General features: G+C 38.8%; 1 protein-coding gene across 10 annotated transcripts in view; it reads left to right on the forward strand.

Moving 5' to 3' along the window:
• Positions 1–18548, forward strand: part of LOC124128338 (magnesium transporter NIPA2-like) — a 50081-nt gene that overhangs the window by 4168 nt on the left and 27365 nt on the right. For 2 of the 10 annotated variants that reach the window (XM_048387437.1, XM_048387438.1), the window contains exon 2: positions 7273–7337. The exons of 2 other annotated variants lie outside the window; for them this stretch is intronic. In XM_048387437.1, the coding sequence (XP_048243394.1) occupies positions 7273–7337 (65 nt within the window). Of the gene's footprint in view, positions 1–1300; positions 1439–7272; positions 7338–11543; positions 11759–14297; positions 14449–18548 lie in introns of those variants that run through there. 6 more of the 10 variants (XM_048387435.1, XM_048387447.1, XM_048387439.1 and 3 more) reach the window with 5 other exon arrangements.

Raw genomic sequence — 18548 nt, forward strand, 5'->3', positions numbered from 1 at the left:
TTGTCTGGTCCAGACTCGATTATTTACAGACAGCCGTCATATAGCTGGAATATTGCTGAGTGCGGCGTTAAACAACAAACAAACAAACAAACAGACATCTATGATTCCTGGTTCGCCCGTAATTTTGTTTCTAGGTTTGTCAGCACCATACCCGTGCGTGGGTTTCACCGAAGTGGTAAATGTCTGAGACCTGCATCACTTCGGGCTTTCCTCCCACATTAAGCTGACATGCCGTGATATAACTGGAATACTGTTAAAAGTGGTGTTAAACCCAACTCATTCATTTTCTTATAGTCAAGTCTGGACCAGACAAACCAGTGATTGACACTGTGAGCATCGATACTCCCTCTCCTTTTTCCAGGGGTGGTGGGGCAGCCGAGTGTTAAAGCGTTTGCTCGTCACGCCGAACACTCGGGTTGATTCCCAACACGGGTACAATGTGTGAAGCCCATTTTCTGGTGTCCCCAGCCGTGATATTGCTGAAATATTGCTAAAAGCGGCGTAAAAGCATACTCACTCGCTTTCCTTTTTTCTGCGCTTGTATTTGATCATCTAAGAAAATCTGTAATTTTTTCCATAGGATTATATTATGTATCCTATGATCAAATCGAGAACCTTTGTACAAACAATTATTTTCATTCTTTATCAAATTTGATGACTGCTTATCTTTATCATGTTTATTAAACAATTCTTTTTTTATTTTGATACTGTTCAGGAGCTTTTTGCTTTGTAATTCTAGAAATTGTTCTGAAAATGTTCTCCATGTCACTATTTGCTTTATAGAGAAACAAAACTTGACTTCCCTTTAGACTGACTTGTGACAAGCAAAACAGTATTTGTTTAACCTGTTTTTCTAGCTAATTCTGTCAGTTCTTTCTCCCTAACACTTCAGCAAATAGCGTAGTATTAAATTGACTCTATAAGTGACCACTCTACATAAAAAGTGTCATTTTAAACAATTATGCAGTGAAGTTGGTAAATGAATTTTAGATCTGTTATAGGTGTAAATACCAATTTAAACAAAAAAATAAATTGATTTGACCGTTTTCACTCAATCTCTTACTCAAAGTTACAACAATATCTAAGCAGAGGTAATTCATCCATGTTAAAATCTTTTTTAAAAATCACCTATAATTACCATTACAATGTATTAAAAATGATGTGAGAAAGCTATTTCAAAGTAGATCATGGTATTAAAGGGTAATATTTTGAAATAAATTCAAATATGTTAGTTCCTTGTGTGGTGTTATCTCAAGTGTAGGTAATGGAGGTATATAGCATGTATGGCTGTTTGTTCTAGAGGCAGTTCTTCATTTGTTTGGGACTTGTCACCTGCTGGGTATTGTCAAGTCTTAAATACGTTCAGTCTAGATACAGCTTTACCCGGCACCGTGTCTGTAACAGCATGCTCAACAACACAGCAGCGCCTACCGAGCAGGTAAAACATGGCTGATGTAAAGAGTTGTCCAAAACAAGGGAGGTCACTCTCATTCTGCTTCCTCTCAGGCTGTTTGCCACTGCAAATCACTGCTTATATATATGGCTTCTAACTAGTATATTAGGTTTGTGTGTTTGTATGTGCAAATGGGTTTGATTACAGTATTCTATCATGGATTGTCATTTAACGTATAATTAGATAGGGGCATTGTCACCTTGTTAAACACGACCGATGCTCAGTCTTGTTTGTTTGTATCCTTCATTCATTAATTCATAAATTTTAATATAACCAATACTAGTCTATGTATGTATGTATGTATTATTTGAGTTTCACGATTTGTGTTAGTTGTCCATGGTGATTTAAGATCCTATACCGGTATTCCTTTTGCCAGGCAAGATAAGTCAATTCTTGTTAATCTGACAATCGGCTCTATCCGACACTAATGATGGGAATCTATTAAATCAGTGCTCTCTAGACCCATTAATACGACAGTCTCGTTCGCTCGTCACGCTGAGGACCCAGGTTCGATTCCCGACATGGGTACAATGTGTGAAGCCCATTTCTGGTGTCCCCCGCCGTGATATTGCTGGAATATTGCTAAAAGCGGCGTAAAACCAAACTCGTGCTCTTGAGCTTTGTAGCATGAGTTTCGAACTGGCGACATCCATTTCAGAGTTCGCTTTCACAAGTATTTTGAATCAGTCATACAGCCCATATAGACAGTAGTTTGGAATACCCTGTGTTAAGTTTTAGAGGTTGCATGGTTCGAAAACATAATCGGCTAGCACTATAACATAACAATATGAATATTTCCTTTGTCCTTATTTTATTACAAAGTATATGTATTGTTATCTATCGTGTTACTGTAGTTGTCTGATTTTCAATCACGAACGTTAATAGTAACTTGATACTACTTTCCTTACACTTGCTTATCCGACATAATCATGTGCAACCAACATTGTCGGATTAACTTGACTTGACTATCTATATTCTTCCTTGAATAGATGTCTTTGCTACAGGATACCACTTTTCCAAATCTAGCAGTGCTAGATAAATATTTGAAATATAAGGCTTTGAAATAACTGTATATTTGCTCTTGGCTGTGAAATGATCTGATAGTTGCCCGCTTTCAAATGGTAAAATGTCACTAGGCTTTCCTAAATCTTACTTGTCTAGCGACCCATAAAGTGCCAGGTCTATAGCAATCCATATTGTCGTATAAGGCGACTATGCTTATCGTAACTAATGGGATTGGGTGGTCAGACTCACTGACTTGGTTGATGCATGTCATCATTTCCAAATTGTGTAAATCTATGTTCATGATGTCAATCACTGGATTGCCTGGTCCAGACTTGATTTTTTACAGACAGCCATCATATAGCTGGAATATTGCTGAGTGCAGCGTTAAATTATATTTTTATGTAGTCTTGCACTAGGCATGCTAGGGGCTGTTTTAATCATGACTTGTCAGGATATGTATAGACATGATAGAGAGAGTGAGTGAGTGTGTGCAGTGTTTTGAATGCTTCTCCAGCATGTCTGGATATAGAAATAATGGGAACAAATATAGATAAAAGAAACGTTCGAAATATTTCAAATGGTGAAGAACCGCCATGTTGTATAATAAAAGAAAATTATGACAGTTTAATTATGATATCATGAAAGGATCGGGTGGTTCTCAACTTTGTTTAGAAGGGGGTAGTGAGGTAGTCTAGTGGTTAAAGTTTTTGATTCCCCACATGGGTGTAATATGTGAAGCCCATTTCTGGTGTCCCCCACCATGATATTGCTGGAATATTGCGAAAAGTGGTGTAAAACAAAACTCACTCTCATTCACTTTTTTAGAAGTATATAAGGAGTGGGAATTAACATGGTCATATAAGCTCACTATTCACAGTGTTTGCTTGAACCAAATGGCATCGGGACATTTCTGTTATTTTATCAACTTCTGACAAGACATTTTTCCATATTTTTCCCAATTTTGAAGACGATTCCTCAGGTCATTTTAGATGAAAATGACCTTGAAATGAAATGATCTGAAGCCAACTAAAAACCCGGGAAGAGACTCGAGTGATTCTAGCCCGGGGATGTATCAAGCCATGGGATGAGGCTGCCATTTCAAACATGGCAGTCAATCATGAATAACTTACCCAAACAGCCTCACAATGGGCCATTAATGAGCATATGTTGAGAATCAATAGGTAATCATTTCATCATTTATGTCCGATTAAAGCAAGAGTTTACCCAGCTGTGGTGTCATGCTTCTTGCTATTAATGGTGGGGTCAGGTGGCCCAGTCGTCTAATGCTTCACAGTCCACTGTGCAGACTTGCTTCCTTTGGCCTAGTCAAGAAACCTGTGATGATGGGTTCAAATCCTGGTTCAACCCGATTATGTTTTCTTGGTTTGTCAGCTCCATACCCGTACTCATGGGTTTCCCCAAAGTGGTAAACTTCTAAGACTTGCATTAATTCGGACTGTACTCCCACATCAAGCTGACATGCCGTGATATAACTGGACTACTGTTAAAATCAGTGGTAAAACACAACTCACACTATTATGCTAGTCAATTTTGTCACCATCAGAAAAGTCTTTGTGACTGTTTGAATTGGTAGGAAATGCTAAAATTCTTGATCTTGTCGACACAGTTGGTCAGTGATCTGAAGCACTGAATCACTTTGAGTTGTGTCCCTTTTCCACACCAGGATCCAGTCTGTATTTTGATCGAAAGGGTCGGCATCTATGGCCTACACCAATTTGGACTTTTCTCTTTTGTGTATAAAGCTGGCTATCATACATATCATACCATTCAAAGAGGCATTAAAATCAACACACTTTTTCCACTTTCTAATCGGAATATCATCAATGGAATGGCCACACACAGCTTATTTAGATATGCATATATGTATGACCAGTTCATTCTCCTGCTGCCTTTGTTGTCTTGGTAACAGGTGTCATTGCTAAATTACCATTTCCAATCCACCATGATAGTTAATAATTACTGAAATATGTCTGGATAGACATTTCTAGCTTTTCAGTCTTGTGCTATTTTCATGTGTTCATCCCCACCTGGCTGTTGAGTTGAGGTTTTGTGACGAGCAGAATCAATACCTGGACAGGTATGACAATACTTGGGCTGGAGTTTGTCGTGTTCAAGATGGGAGGCGTACTCAGTAGTCAATAAAAAGGCTGCTAATACTGTCCTGACCTGCACGACACTGATACTCGGAGACATTTAAGTTGCACCACGACAGACACCCACAAAGTAAGATTGGTTGCAATTGTTTTGTAGATCGGGAGAATTTAGGTGTTATTTGTATTTCTTGAAATGGTTGGTGTTATTGATCTTGTAGGATCTATAAAGTTCTGGGAAGTAAATATACTCGTAATAAATTTTTACTTCGTTGATAGAAGTTTTGATTTGTGAATTTGAAAATGGATGATACGGTCTGCTGACAGTTGAAGGGTCAATTGATTTCAAAATATTACAGTTTCTTGTATGTGTAAATTTTGTCTGAGTAATATAACCAAAGAGAAACGTAATATTCCTAATATTGATATCTGTAAGATAATCAAGGAAGGACATACAGGCAGGCAGCTGCAGACTGTTTTCAATGGTGGCGTGATCGAGAGGCGACACGGTCGGCATCAACTTAATGCACATTTTTGTCTTGATATTGTGTGGACGTGTTTGTTGCTTATCGACACACGTTACAATATTCCAGCTATATGATGGCAGGTCTCATTTTTGGCAGTGTTAGTTTTGTTGTTTTGTAGTTTTGAAGTTTTGAAGTAAAGATTTCTACTTCATGTCACTCCTATATTAAGTAATAATGTTAACTTGGTGTGACTGTCAACACTTATGAGTGATCGATTACCAGTGTTTGAAGGGGTCCTGGGCCCACTTGCACAAAGCGATCTTAGCGCTAAGACTATTGTAAGCCTATGTTAAAGTATGGGAGTTACGATCATCTTAGCGCTAAGATGGCTTTGTGCAAGTGGGTCCTGGTGTCCTTGAGTTTTGCCCCTATTGTATTAGAATCCAGGGACACCCAAACATTTTCACCTTCGCCATTTTGGTTATGTTAGGACCCCTTGACTTCAAGACTTTCAACACTGATTATATTAAAGCGTGGGAGTGCTGGCTTAATAATCATACCATCTCTCTTAGTCTTCGTGATTTGTTTACTTTGTACAAACATCATGCATTCTAAGTTGTTTATGGATTGAAAATGAGGAAAATGTAACACTATTTAATTTCATAATTTGATAAAAGGATAAAAGAACAGATTCTGTAGACTTTTTATACATGTTTTGTGATCCACCTCGAATACAAGACGATCCAGGGTCCTGAAATGTTCAAGTTCATCAGAGGTCGTTGCTAGACATCTTTTGGTGTGCCTGTGTCTCACAACATCAGTGCTAGTTGAGAACCATGTCATGGTGGTGGTTTCTTTCTCATTATTTCAGTGAAGATCCGGGGTAGAATAGGTCTTCAGCAACCCATGCCTGCCGTAAGAGGTGACTATACTTGTCGTAAGAGACGACTAACAGGTTCGCTGACTTGGTTGATGCATGTCTGGCGCTCAGCATTAAGGGGCTAAAACAAGGACTGGTCGGCTCGGAGTCCGTATACTGTGTCCGAGTGGGGTGTTAAACTGCAGCATGGTATCTCAGTGAACTAGCACTATAAATCGGCATCAGTCTGGACGAGTACAAGCAGCCACACACACACACGTGCATGCACATCGCTATATAAGTGCAATGATCTTGGACGCAACGTTGAACCCAATTTCACATCACCTTGCATGTTTTATTTACAAGTCACGTGTGTGATGAGGAATTTGCTGACACGGTCAGTGTCCAATGTGTTATGTAAGCAGGATCCCAGATGGCTGGGCCGCGTCCCACAGGCATGCAGAAACACTTGATTGTGGGTTCGAATCCAGATTCTACCGGATGTTTCTAGGTTTGTCAGCACCATGCTCATGTTGATTTCAATATGGCAAATGTCTAGCCCATCACTTCTGGCTTGCCACCCATATCTAATATGACTGAAGTACTGTTGAGAGTGGGTTAAACTAGACCAACTCACTTACTCACTCACTCACTCACTCATAGAAATGTTTTAAATCATGTTAATATCATCTTGTCTTTGAAGGATACAGTAACGTATGTATGCGTGGTTTATGTATGATGTTTTATCTTGTTCTTTTGCATCCGTTTTTTCGACCCGTAAATAATGCTTTTTATATTTCTGAACTGAAAAATGATGGGCACATTATTGTAATAATACTAATATTAACACCTCAGGCTTCACTGTCGGAATTTTCAGACATGGGCCCTTCATGTTAAAATTTCAAATAATCCAGAGATACACCCGTACAGCACAATGTTAAAATGCCCCATTGTATTTGAAAATGTGGGCCTTTTTTCAGATTTAGGGGCTAAAAGCATAAGGCCCCATCCTAGAATTATCCTGATATCTGCTTCCTATGAAGTCATGTTTGGCTAGATTTCCCCACTCTAGAGTACGCATGGTAAAGACAACTGATGAACATGGCTTTGTATTCCATGATTGTTGATGGTACATTGTCTGCATGGTAATGTGTTTGTTTATCCTTGTTGTAATCATGGTAATATGTATTCAGCAGCTGCAGCAGAATAGGAATAACGTCACCAGGCTGCATCCGTTCTCCGCCTTTAGCTTTGTAGCAGCAGCAGCAGCAGCTCCAGCTCCATCAGCAACATTGTCCTCGACTGCATTGCCTGCCATGTTGCATGCTTGTGCAGTGGATGTTGTGAAGATGATCTAACACTGTGCTTGCCTTGCAGTTATGGTCATTGTGAAGGGAATGTACGGCAGCCCTGATGGGGAAATCTCATATGGCATCAAGAAGGTTGGCAGGCAGTATCACTCATTGTATTGTCTACATCACCATCTACCACACATAAACCTTGGCTTGAGTTGGTCTATTGTTAGTGAGGTCTAGTACAGTAGGAAACATCAAAATGGTATGCTGGGGCCTATTAGGGGCTGGACTAAGCACATGTCCTTCACGAGCACAGGCTAAAGAAAGTAATAGTCTTGGTTCTCAGGCTCTGTCCGCATCATCTTAAAGTCTGCCGCACGTTCTGATTTTATTTCCATTTTAAAAAAATATCCCCAAAAATGTTATCCCAAATGGCACACAGTTACTTCCCTTAACATGCGCACTGCTTTACTTTGCATCTCATGTTATGGTCATGGTTGGTTTGTTTGTTGTTTAACGCCGCACTCAGCAATATTCCAGCTATATGACGGCAGTCTGTAAATAATCGAGTCTGGACCAGACAATCCAGTGATTAATATCATGAGCATCAATCCAATCGGGATGACATGCATCAACCAAGTCAGCGAGCCTGACCACCCGATCCCGTTAGTCGCCTTTTACGACGAAAATAGTCGCCTTTTACGGCAAGCATGGGTTGCTGAAGACCTATTCTACCCCCGAATCTTCACGGGTCTATGGTCATGGCGACAATGGGACTGTATGCTTGTTTATCATTGTTTATGTAGGGAAGCCCTTTCCTAGGTCACTCTATGGTACGCAACTGTTTATTTGGTTACATACTAGTTTGAACAAGCAGAAAAACCAGCCTGCACTATATTTTTTCAAACATCATTGCCTGAGAACCAATCCTTTTATTTTTTAGCCTAATAAAGCTGTAATTGTTTAGTTCCTGTGTTCCACGGAGGAATAGTGTAGGTTGGTCATAGACAGGGATGGAACGTTATATTGAGTAAAAAGTGCATAATTATATTTTAATTCAGATAAACGGAGTAAGCATGGTAAAATAAAGACTTATTTATGTTAAAATTTATGGCAATCTTCAATGTATTTTAAGACAGTCTGTCTATATAATGAATCTAAACATTACTAAACATGCATAATAAAGACTTTGTTTTGTAAAACCAAAATGTTGGTTTATAATATGTTTAAATATCCAGATGTTACAACAGTTTATGAAATTAAATTATGTGTATCAGTGCAAAATGAAGCATAACATATATATATATATGTATACAGATGGGCGACTATGCTTGTCTGAAGAGACGACTAATGGGATCGGGTGGTCAGGCTCACGGACTTGGTTGATGCATGTCATTGATCCCAATTACGTGGATCAATGCTCTGGACATCAATCACTGGATTGTCTGGTCCAGACTCGATTATTACAGACCGCCGTCATATAGGTGGAATATTGCTGAGTGAGGCGTTAAACAACAAACAAATATGGGTTATTATGGGGTTTAGAATCATGGGGGTGGTTAGATCAGAAAGTATTTCCTATACCACAGTAGATGGGCAACAGTAACACTTGGAAGGGTCAGTTTTATCAGAATGAAGCTATAATCGTCAGTTAGGGAACAATAGGGAAGAGGTAATCTTGAAACATTTGGAAGATTGTTTAACTTGGCGTATATTGTACTAGTCCCGTGATTCGATCCTGGTGGTAGCTGGTGATGTCAGACAAGCACTGACACGTACAGTTGTCATCTTTGTTGTTGGTTTCTTCAGTTCCTTCTAGTTGTGTTTGCCATTCTACTTGTAGAACCAATATTATTTTACCTTTCCTGGAACTTTGGATCTTAATTTTCTTCTCTACCTTATAGATCACTATAGATATCTTCTCATGTTTTTGTAACCTGCGATTCCCACAGCATTTATGCCGATAATGTGACTCTTTGCAAGTGGAAGTACATATTCAAACGAAACAAAGGAAAACTTCAGCGTTTTTAGCCATTTATGGTGTTTGTGATGTGTGATATTGTTCACGTGCATCTGTTTTGCTGTTAGTGTAAATGGAAATTATGTTCAGTGGCAGACCGACAGATATGTTGTTAAGTCTCACCTCACACATTCCTAGGAAATATTACAAATTATAAAAAAAATAGAAAGTGAGCCATTCTTTTTGGGTTGATAGAGACCATCATACCCGTGCTTGTTGGTTTCACCGAAGTGGTAAACGTCTGAGACCTGCATCACTTTGGCTTTCCTCCCACATTAAGCTGACACGCCGTGATATAACTGGAATAATGTTCAAAGTGGTGTTAAACCCAACTCACTCACTCACTCCCAGAAACTATTTAATTATTCAAATATGTAAACATATGAAATGATTTTTGTTTTGGAAATTTCACTTTAGTTTCTAGAGAATGATTTACTTGTCCTTTCAAAGATTTCATTTTTTAAGATGTTGATAAAACAATTGAAACATGCAGCATTTAACCAGATCAGAATTCATCAGGACATTAAGATGATTTATCATAAAAAACTGGCTCCCACAGGAGATATGCTTGGGTGAGATTAAGCGATATCTACATTGTAGATATCGATGCAATGAAATTACATCATAATTCTTAGACCATGATATCACTAATGGCTCTGCTACTGGAGCTGTTAGCAGTAGTTTTTGCACTTCAGACACTGCTTATTACTGTCTACAAACTGAAAAGGTTGGAAAAAGGAAGTTGGATGATAAACAAAATCTCACCCTTGTGTCTTTTGATATCAAATATATCAACTTGCGTTCATATATTTGATATCATTAAACACTCATTGAGATTAGTTCCTTACAACCAACAAACCTCATGCATAGTTCATGTTGATTTGACTGCCTCCGTGGTCTAGTTGTAGAGCGTCTGCCTGGAGAGCGGAAGGTCCGGGGTTCGATTCCCGGACGTGTCATACCAAAAGACATTAAAAGATGGTACTTGTTGTTACCGTCTGGTGCTTGGCATTAAGGGGCAAGGACTGGTCGCCTCGGAGTCAGTATACTGTGTCTGAGTGGGGTATTCATGTTAAACTGCGGCATTGTATGTCAGTGGGCTAGCACTATAAATCTGCATCAGTCACACACGCACACGCACACGCACACGCACACACACACACACACACACACACACACACACACACACACATGCTCATCGCTATATAAGTGCAATGATCTTAGACGCGACGTTAAGCCCAATTTCACCTCACCTCACCTCACCTCATGTTGTTTATTAGCTTGTCTTCAAAAGTGTAATCAATATCCACAATGTTGATAGCAAATCCCACCAGGGCTGACTGACCTTATTATGTCACACAAAATCAGATATATATGCCGAGTTAAAACATCTTGATCTCCACGGAGAGACATACATTGTGTGTATAGATCGCTGGGGATGATGTGCAATAGCCGGCTACTGATATTCACGTGATGCTCAGGTGGCCATGGTGACGGGGAGTGTTTATTGACCGAGATAAATATATAAATATTTATGTTCATGACGTAAGTTTGTGTGCTTGGTAATATTCTATTTATATATATAATACACATATTCATTCCTGTTACATCTTCTGTGATTGTTACACCTGTTGGATAACATTTCTGTATCTGCCCTTGCAGTTTTAGATGGTGTAATGAAAGTTCACATTGATCAATAACATAATATAAGTCTGTTTCTTTTGGTATTTTAATACTTCAAGAACGTATTGCTTCTTTACTTCTTGAAAGTAAAAAATTAACTGCTAATATTCTTATAAGAAGATCGTTTTTTATCCTTGCTCTACGGTTTCTCTATGCCAAGAAAAGTAAATGATAAAGAAAACAAAAAAATTATTGAATGACGTTTGTACCTATATTTATTTATGTGTAAACCTATGCTTTGTTGTTAGAGTTGGAAATAAATTCTATTTTCACTAATCCTCAAAACATCATCTGCAGAGTTGCCATCTACCTAAGGGGAAAAATGATAGTCTACAAGTAAATGTCACTGGTCCTGCCTGAATTTTGCTAGTCGTGGACTACCGGTAACATATATATGTTATTTTACAAACTCTGTTTCATACATCCTTGTTTATCAAGTCTTAGTTACTAGTTGAATGAAGAGTAACCCAATAGCTTATGCCGAGACCACATATAGTGTAGAGTATACCTGACCCAAACTTCATGTTTACTCAGTGATTTGAGTTGATGAGATGAACGCACGTTATACAGGTAGCGTGTCCTGTCCTCCAGCCACCTCACTGCACCCCCAGTTTAATGCATGGACACACCTGCTACAAACAGCGGGACATTCCATTGTCATCTTGTAGGGGTGAAGGAGTGGCAACCGACTGTGACAAGATAACCTTGGCTCGTGTGGATTAGGGGCTATCTTGGACATGCTTGGATTTAATTTCTCAATATGGTAAGATTATGATTGACAACATATTGTGAGACTGAGCAGTAAGATGTTGTGTGCAGTCGTATCAGCGAGCAGAATGGTGGCTGTCAAGTAGAGGGAACTGAGGTAAATTAGGTTAGAACATTGTTCAAGTTATTTTGGACTGGGGGTAGGGAAAACAGAACAATGAAAGCCATGTGGGTAATGTAAGAGTTGTACAACTGACAGGTTGAAAATGTTGTCTTCTGGATTATTCCTGGTCGTTGTACAGCTTGGATGACACTGACGAGGGCTTGTTTGTTGTTTCATGATATCTCGCTAAGAAGTGGACAGGCCACGTGAAGATTGTGAAAGTTTGTCTGTAGATGTTGAAATGACAAACAGGTCACAAGGACCGTGGACTGACGTGGGGCTTAACTCAAGACTTGGGGATAGGTTGCTTAAGGAGTCAGAGCTACAGATAAGCTGTGTATTTGCGTAAAATACCCCCCAAAATATTCAAAACCCAATTACTTTCAATTAACTTGCGTACAGAAACGCATGCATTAAATGAAAAACTCAAATGTATAAAAATAGCACATGTAAATACCCAATAAAGCTTTTGCAGCATGGGTACAAAGGAGTTTTCCGAGACCAAATTTTGAGCTAATTTACTTTCCTAGTCAAGCCTATATATTTAGAACAGTATATACATCAAAAACATTATTTCATTTTTTTTAAATCTTAAAATGTTCACTAATTTTGTGAAAAACCCAATAGAGTGATAAATAGATGAGTGAAAAAATATTGGTTACCCAATACAAAAATGTAACAACCCAATTAAAATCGAAACCCTAAAGTAAAAACTCAATTTGCTCTAAAAGTTGTCTGGAGCTCTGAGGAGTGATTATTATTTTGGATCTATATTGGTTTTTCTAAGATTTCTTTTGGTCTTGTGTGTGTTTGAGGGGGGTCTTATGCAAAAGAAGATAACAACTTTAAAAAAAAGTCTTGATCATTTAGAAAGTTGTCCGTATCTTCAATTGATAGTATCACTATTTGAGGCACAGTGATGGATATTTCACATGCTTGCTTCAGCCATAGATAATTTAAGGACTACCCAGACCTGTGGTTAGTCACGTGATATATTGTTTAATGACAAAAATGATGCACCTTCCTTCTGACTTTTCATTTAGTTGAATAAAGATATAACTTAAGTCAACTTCAGTGTATGCATGACCAGATTGTTTAATATATGTGTCTAAATACGTTTTGCCAAGGCTATGGTAAAAAAATTCCCAATCGGACATTTTGTACCTATCTCTTGGGACCTACAGTGGATACCCGGGTAGGGTCGGGTAATAGGGGGGTGGGTACCCGGGTAGGGTCGGGTAATAGGGGGGTGGGTACCAGGGTAGTAAATTTGGACTTGTCCCAGCCCCATAATCCTCTGTCGACATGGTTACGTCACTGTGTGATATCAGTTTCCATCCAACTACTTTTGTTTCAGTTTGTGAATTCTATATGACAAAAAACAACCTGCTATCTTTAACTAAGTAGTAACATAATGGTACATTATCTGCTGACCTGGACTTGTGTGTTAGCTGTTGTTAATTGCCTGCTATCCTAATTTTGACATATGTAGCGTGAAATGTTATTTGGCCATTGATTGCCTAAATGAATACCAAGAGAAAAAAGTTGATATATTGGTTATATAGCCACTGATTGACTAAATGTGTATTGCCTACATTCCCAAAGATTGACTACCCTATTCGACGTAATAAGCGCCTCGCTCTAAAAAGCGCCCACGGCGACATTTGCTAAGATATTGGCTAGTGAACAATCCCAATTAGCACCCCTCCCCTTATTTATTCGAGTATAATACGCACTCATGTGTTATATGCACCCTTATTATGGGCAATTAATTCTGGAAAAATATCTGTCGTACATAAACATTTCAGGCTGTCAGCATAAACCACGAAATTTATCTTTCAACTCTGTTTTTTTTCCACCAAAATGACATTCTAATAAGAGCCCCCTATTTCTAATTTTGAGAGCGCCCTGGGCGCTTATTACGTCGGATACAGTATATCCCATATACCCACAGATGGTGCCCTACGGTTAATGAATGGCTAGACAGAGGGGAATACTTAATCCTGTTGGACTGGCACTAATCTTGTTGACATATTTACTGGGTGCATTGAAAGAGATTATGGTATCACTATAGACGAGCTTGGATGGGGCTAATCCTTAATGAGTCTAAATTGAAGTGTTTGCTGAATGTTATTCCAATATAGGTGATGACAGATTTACTTAAATAAAATAGTTCAAGGCAATCTATAAAACTATGTAGACATAACTTTTGTCTTATTGAAAAGAATGTCTGGGAGATGGGTTCTCGTTACCTTAGGCTAGCATCTATCTAAAAAGCTATAACTGAAACTACTAATATTTTGTATCTGCATTTTTCCTGGATCCTAAAATGTATTATTGCTGTTCTATTATTATATGAAATTTTGTATAAATGTTACATCATGATACATCCATCACACCCAGTTGGCTTACGAGTATGTCGATATGACCTTGCCACATGGCCAGTTACAGGCTGGACCTGCTTGACTCAGTCCCGGGTCAGGTCAGGTCAGGTCAGGTCAGGTCAGGTCAGGTCTGGTCACATGGGAGTGGGTCGAAGTCAATACAAGAACACATCCTCAGGTGGGGGTGACATGTTCTCATCCTTGTCAGCTTGGATATGAAGCTTATTATTGTTATTGTTGCTGTTCGGCAGTGTAGACTGTTATCACATCTGTCCATGTGTTTCAAGGGATAGAATGACAGTGAGTATTATCTTCGACCTGTTGTTGTTTCACAGCTGGGCCACTCACATTATTTCAAGACTTTCAAATTACCTAAATTTTGTTGGTTTGTTTGGTATATGAAATGTTATATATCTATTCTTCAGGTTGAATTTCTTTTTAAGTCACCATTGTGAGTGAGTTAAATTTTAACGTCGACCATGTGACTGGCTGGAATATGACATTCACTCACATCAGAGGAGAGCTCAGGAGACCAATCTCATTAAAATCAGATCTTAGTTCTTGTTCCTGCTAAACCAGGTTCTGAGGACATTCCATTACAGGGCAAGTCAGTACAACCTTCAATCCGACCAGTCATGAAAGTGACAGTCGGAATGTGATTTCTGATCATGCAACCTCAAAAGATTTAACACAGGATATTCTGAACCACAGTTGCAGGCTTTATGACAGAGTCAATACAATCGAGGCCATCTATTAGCAATTCTAAAATATTCTTTTGTTCAATTTTCAACTTTTTAAATCAAGAATTTGTCAAATATGTTTCAAAGCATAGTCGACTGAATGTCATTCATTCAGTTGGTTTGTCAAATTCGCGAAAAAGTCAGTCTGGCGTGATCCGTAATAGCATGTCCTCAGATCTTTGTTTATATACAGACAACAGAAGGTTTAACAGGATGGTATGTTCAGTGGAAGATTTTTATTAGTTGCACACTGTTTGTATGTACTGACCCGTGAAGAGCTGGGGTTGAATACGTCTTCAGCAACCCATGCTTGTCCCAAGAGGCGACTTAATGGTTCGGGTGGACAGGCTCGCTGACTTGGTTGATGCATGTTATCGTATCCCAATTGCATGGATCGATGCTGAGTGCGGCGTAAAACAACAAACACACCATGCAACCAAAAACATGGAAGTTTGACAGCTTGGCATGTTACAAGTTACATAGACTACTATGATATGTTGATTTTTTAATATATTTGACTCAAATAATTTGAGTAAGTAAAGTATACTGATTCAGTATGACGTAAAGAAACAAACACACAGATATTATTAGGGACAAATATATCTGGATGACACCAGACAATTTGAAGAGGTCAAGGAAAGACTTTTATGAGGTCTATATTTAACCCTCATGAATGTTTATAAGCAGTTTTAATGGCTGCCATACTGTGCTTGCTTCAAAGGGTTGTAGATACTGTGATAAAACACTGGCCCAGTAGTCTTAGGCCCTGCGATCAACCATACAGAGTTTTGTCCTTTGAGTGCACCAGAAACCTGTGATTGTTGGTTTGAATCCAATAATTGCCCTGTATAAGTTTCTAGGTTTGTCAGCACCATATTCATGTTTGTGGGGTTTTGTAAAGTAGTAAACTACCTGCATCAAATCGAGAATTCCTGAACCCATCCAGAACTTTTCGGAGTATGTGAAGACTCCCAAACACTGCAGCCTTCTGCATTACCCAGACTGTCAGAAGGGCTGTATTCCTGGTAGCAAACCCTGATACTCTCCCAATGTCAATCAACAGAATGGGAGGTACCAAACCTAAGGCACCGAGAACAATGGGGAGTCGGACAAGTTAGTACTTGGGTTGCAAGCATATTTGACATGTTTTTCCTCAATCTTGTCAATCACAATAGTGTCAAAAGGGACAGAAAATTCAATGATATAAATGATTTCATTGGATTTATCAAAAAGGACTAGATCAGGTTTGTTGGTCTGGATACGTCTGAAGCTGTATACTGGCCTATTCCGAAGAATTTTGTATTAATCATTTTCCATGACGCCCTCTACATATTCCGGGTCGTACCTTGGAGGGACCTCTGTGTCAAAACCACAAGCATTGCAAAGATGATGATGATGATGTGTCAAAACCACAAGCATTGCAAAGATGATGATGATGAAGATGATGATGATGATGTGTCAAAACCACAAGCATTGCAAAGATGATGATGATGATGATGATGATGATGATGATGATAATTATTATTAAGTTTTAGCGTCATTTTGAGGTACCATTATATGGGTTGGATACCTGTTTTTAACTAATCAGATATTCTCCTCTCGGTCATGCTTAGTAAGGATCATGTTACATTTATCACTCGTAAACAGCTGCTTTCATGGTCCGGGACATGGATAAACAGAGAACTGATTATAATCAATAACCTTCTCTGTGTTGGAGATGTAGTGGTTGTTGTTGGAAATATACAGCAGATCAAGTGCACTAGTTGGTCGAACATTGTAGACCCACCCACACTGGCTTCAAGACCCTGGACAGTGTGGTGTAAATAGGACATATTGGAGGCCTGACAAGAGTGCTCGACCAGATATTGATGGCAGAGTGACAGCTGCTGGCCATGGATGTAGATAGGGCGGACATACATCACACCACTAGACAGCTGGTGTATCAGGGAGACTCTGGCCCAACTAGTCATTAGGCTACGGTGGTGACAAATCCAGTAGGGCTGGGACGGGTACTCAGGACGGGTGGGTACTGAGTAGGACCCGGGTACCCACAGGACTACCCGGACCCGTGGTTAGTCACATGATATATTGTTTAATGATAAAAAAAATATCTAGAACTCTATGGTTACCCTACGAGTCACTAATGTTTACATTTCTTTCTGACTAAGCACCATTGCTTCTGACCTTTATAGGTTTGAATAAATATAACTCTTATGTCAACTTCAGTGTATGCATGAACAGATCGTTTTAAACATATTAAAATACATTTTACCAGGGCTACGCTCAAACTATTTCCAGTCGGACATTTTGTAGACTTGTAGCGGGTACCCGGGTAGGGTCGGGTAGGGTCTGGTAATAGCGGGGTGGTAACCGGGTAGTAAATTTGGACTCGTCCAAGCCCTAAAGTCTAGTGTGTGGGTTCACTACAGCGACACATTTGCCATGTTTACCTGTCGTGAATTAGCCTGAATCAGTTAACTTACTTTTAAGGTGTTCCTTTCTGCCTGCAAGAAGTAACAAATATTGATAGTGGTTTGCAAGTGAGCTTGATATCCCAATTGCAGACTCGATTATTTACAGACCGCCGTCATATAGCTGGAATATTGCTGAGTGCTGCATTAAGCAAACAAATGCTTCAGTCAGTCAGTCAGTCAGTCAGTCAGTCAGTCAGTCAGTATATCAAATAAGTAGTGATGTTTCGTTGATCCCTTGCATAAATATGTAATATTACCCATTGAGGTGAGGACATCCATCTTGTATCTGGTGTGATTAGGTCGACATTGATTGACTGTATAAACCTTGCACTGCCCTAATCCAGTTTAGATTGTCATTGTGTCATTCAATGTTAGAAATTAGCACTAAAGTACTCATGGAAATGAAAAAAAACTGTTTGCTGGATTTAATAATCAACACAAAGCATTACATGGATGTAAATACGAAATAACAAAACAACTGGAAAAGTACTAGTCTGGGTTTGCTAGTTCTATCTCAGTGCTCAATACAAAATGTACTTTACAGGAGGTTATTTGTAGGCACTTTCAACATTCAAAAATAAAACTAAGTCCAAATTGACATGGCAGAAACAGGCTATAGGCATTATGCAAACTAGCCTGGAAAAAAGTTATTAAAACAACAATAAAAATAACAGTTATGTTTATGTACATAATAATAATGACATGTAAGTTGTTGTTTGAGAAGGGAATATGTTACTTTTACGTTCTGATATTTTGACGATGATTAAATATCCCACAATGCCACTCACAAGTCACTAACCACTGACAAATCACATGCACGTGGGTTTCAAGCACCTGTTTTCACCTGTCGTCAAGGTGTCATAGGTCATGGACATTCACCTTGATCTACTAACACCTGGTTATGCTCAGTTTCACAATAGTCTGTTTTGTTCATATTTTTACACACTTTTACGTGTAAAAAGACCTAAAACCTTTGATACGCTGTACTTGTGCCAAGGCCCAATTAGTACTAATTGAGTTGTTTGAATATTTATATATTTTGTATATTAACTGCATTTATTTAAAATCTGAGATCGAAAAAACAGGGTTTTTTTCATTTCTGTGAGTACTGCCCAATAGTTAAGGTATCCTAAGGACGAGTAGAAATTTGACATTTTTTAAGGTTTTGCTGTATGTTATCATTATA

The sequence above is a fragment of the Haliotis rufescens genome, unplaced genomic scaffold, assembly GCF_023055435.1.
Source record: "Haliotis rufescens isolate VD_foot unplaced genomic scaffold, xgHalRufe1.0.p SCAF_7, whole genome shotgun sequence".
NCBI lineage: Eukaryota > Metazoa > Mollusca > Gastropoda > Lepetellida > Haliotidae > Haliotis > Haliotis rufescens.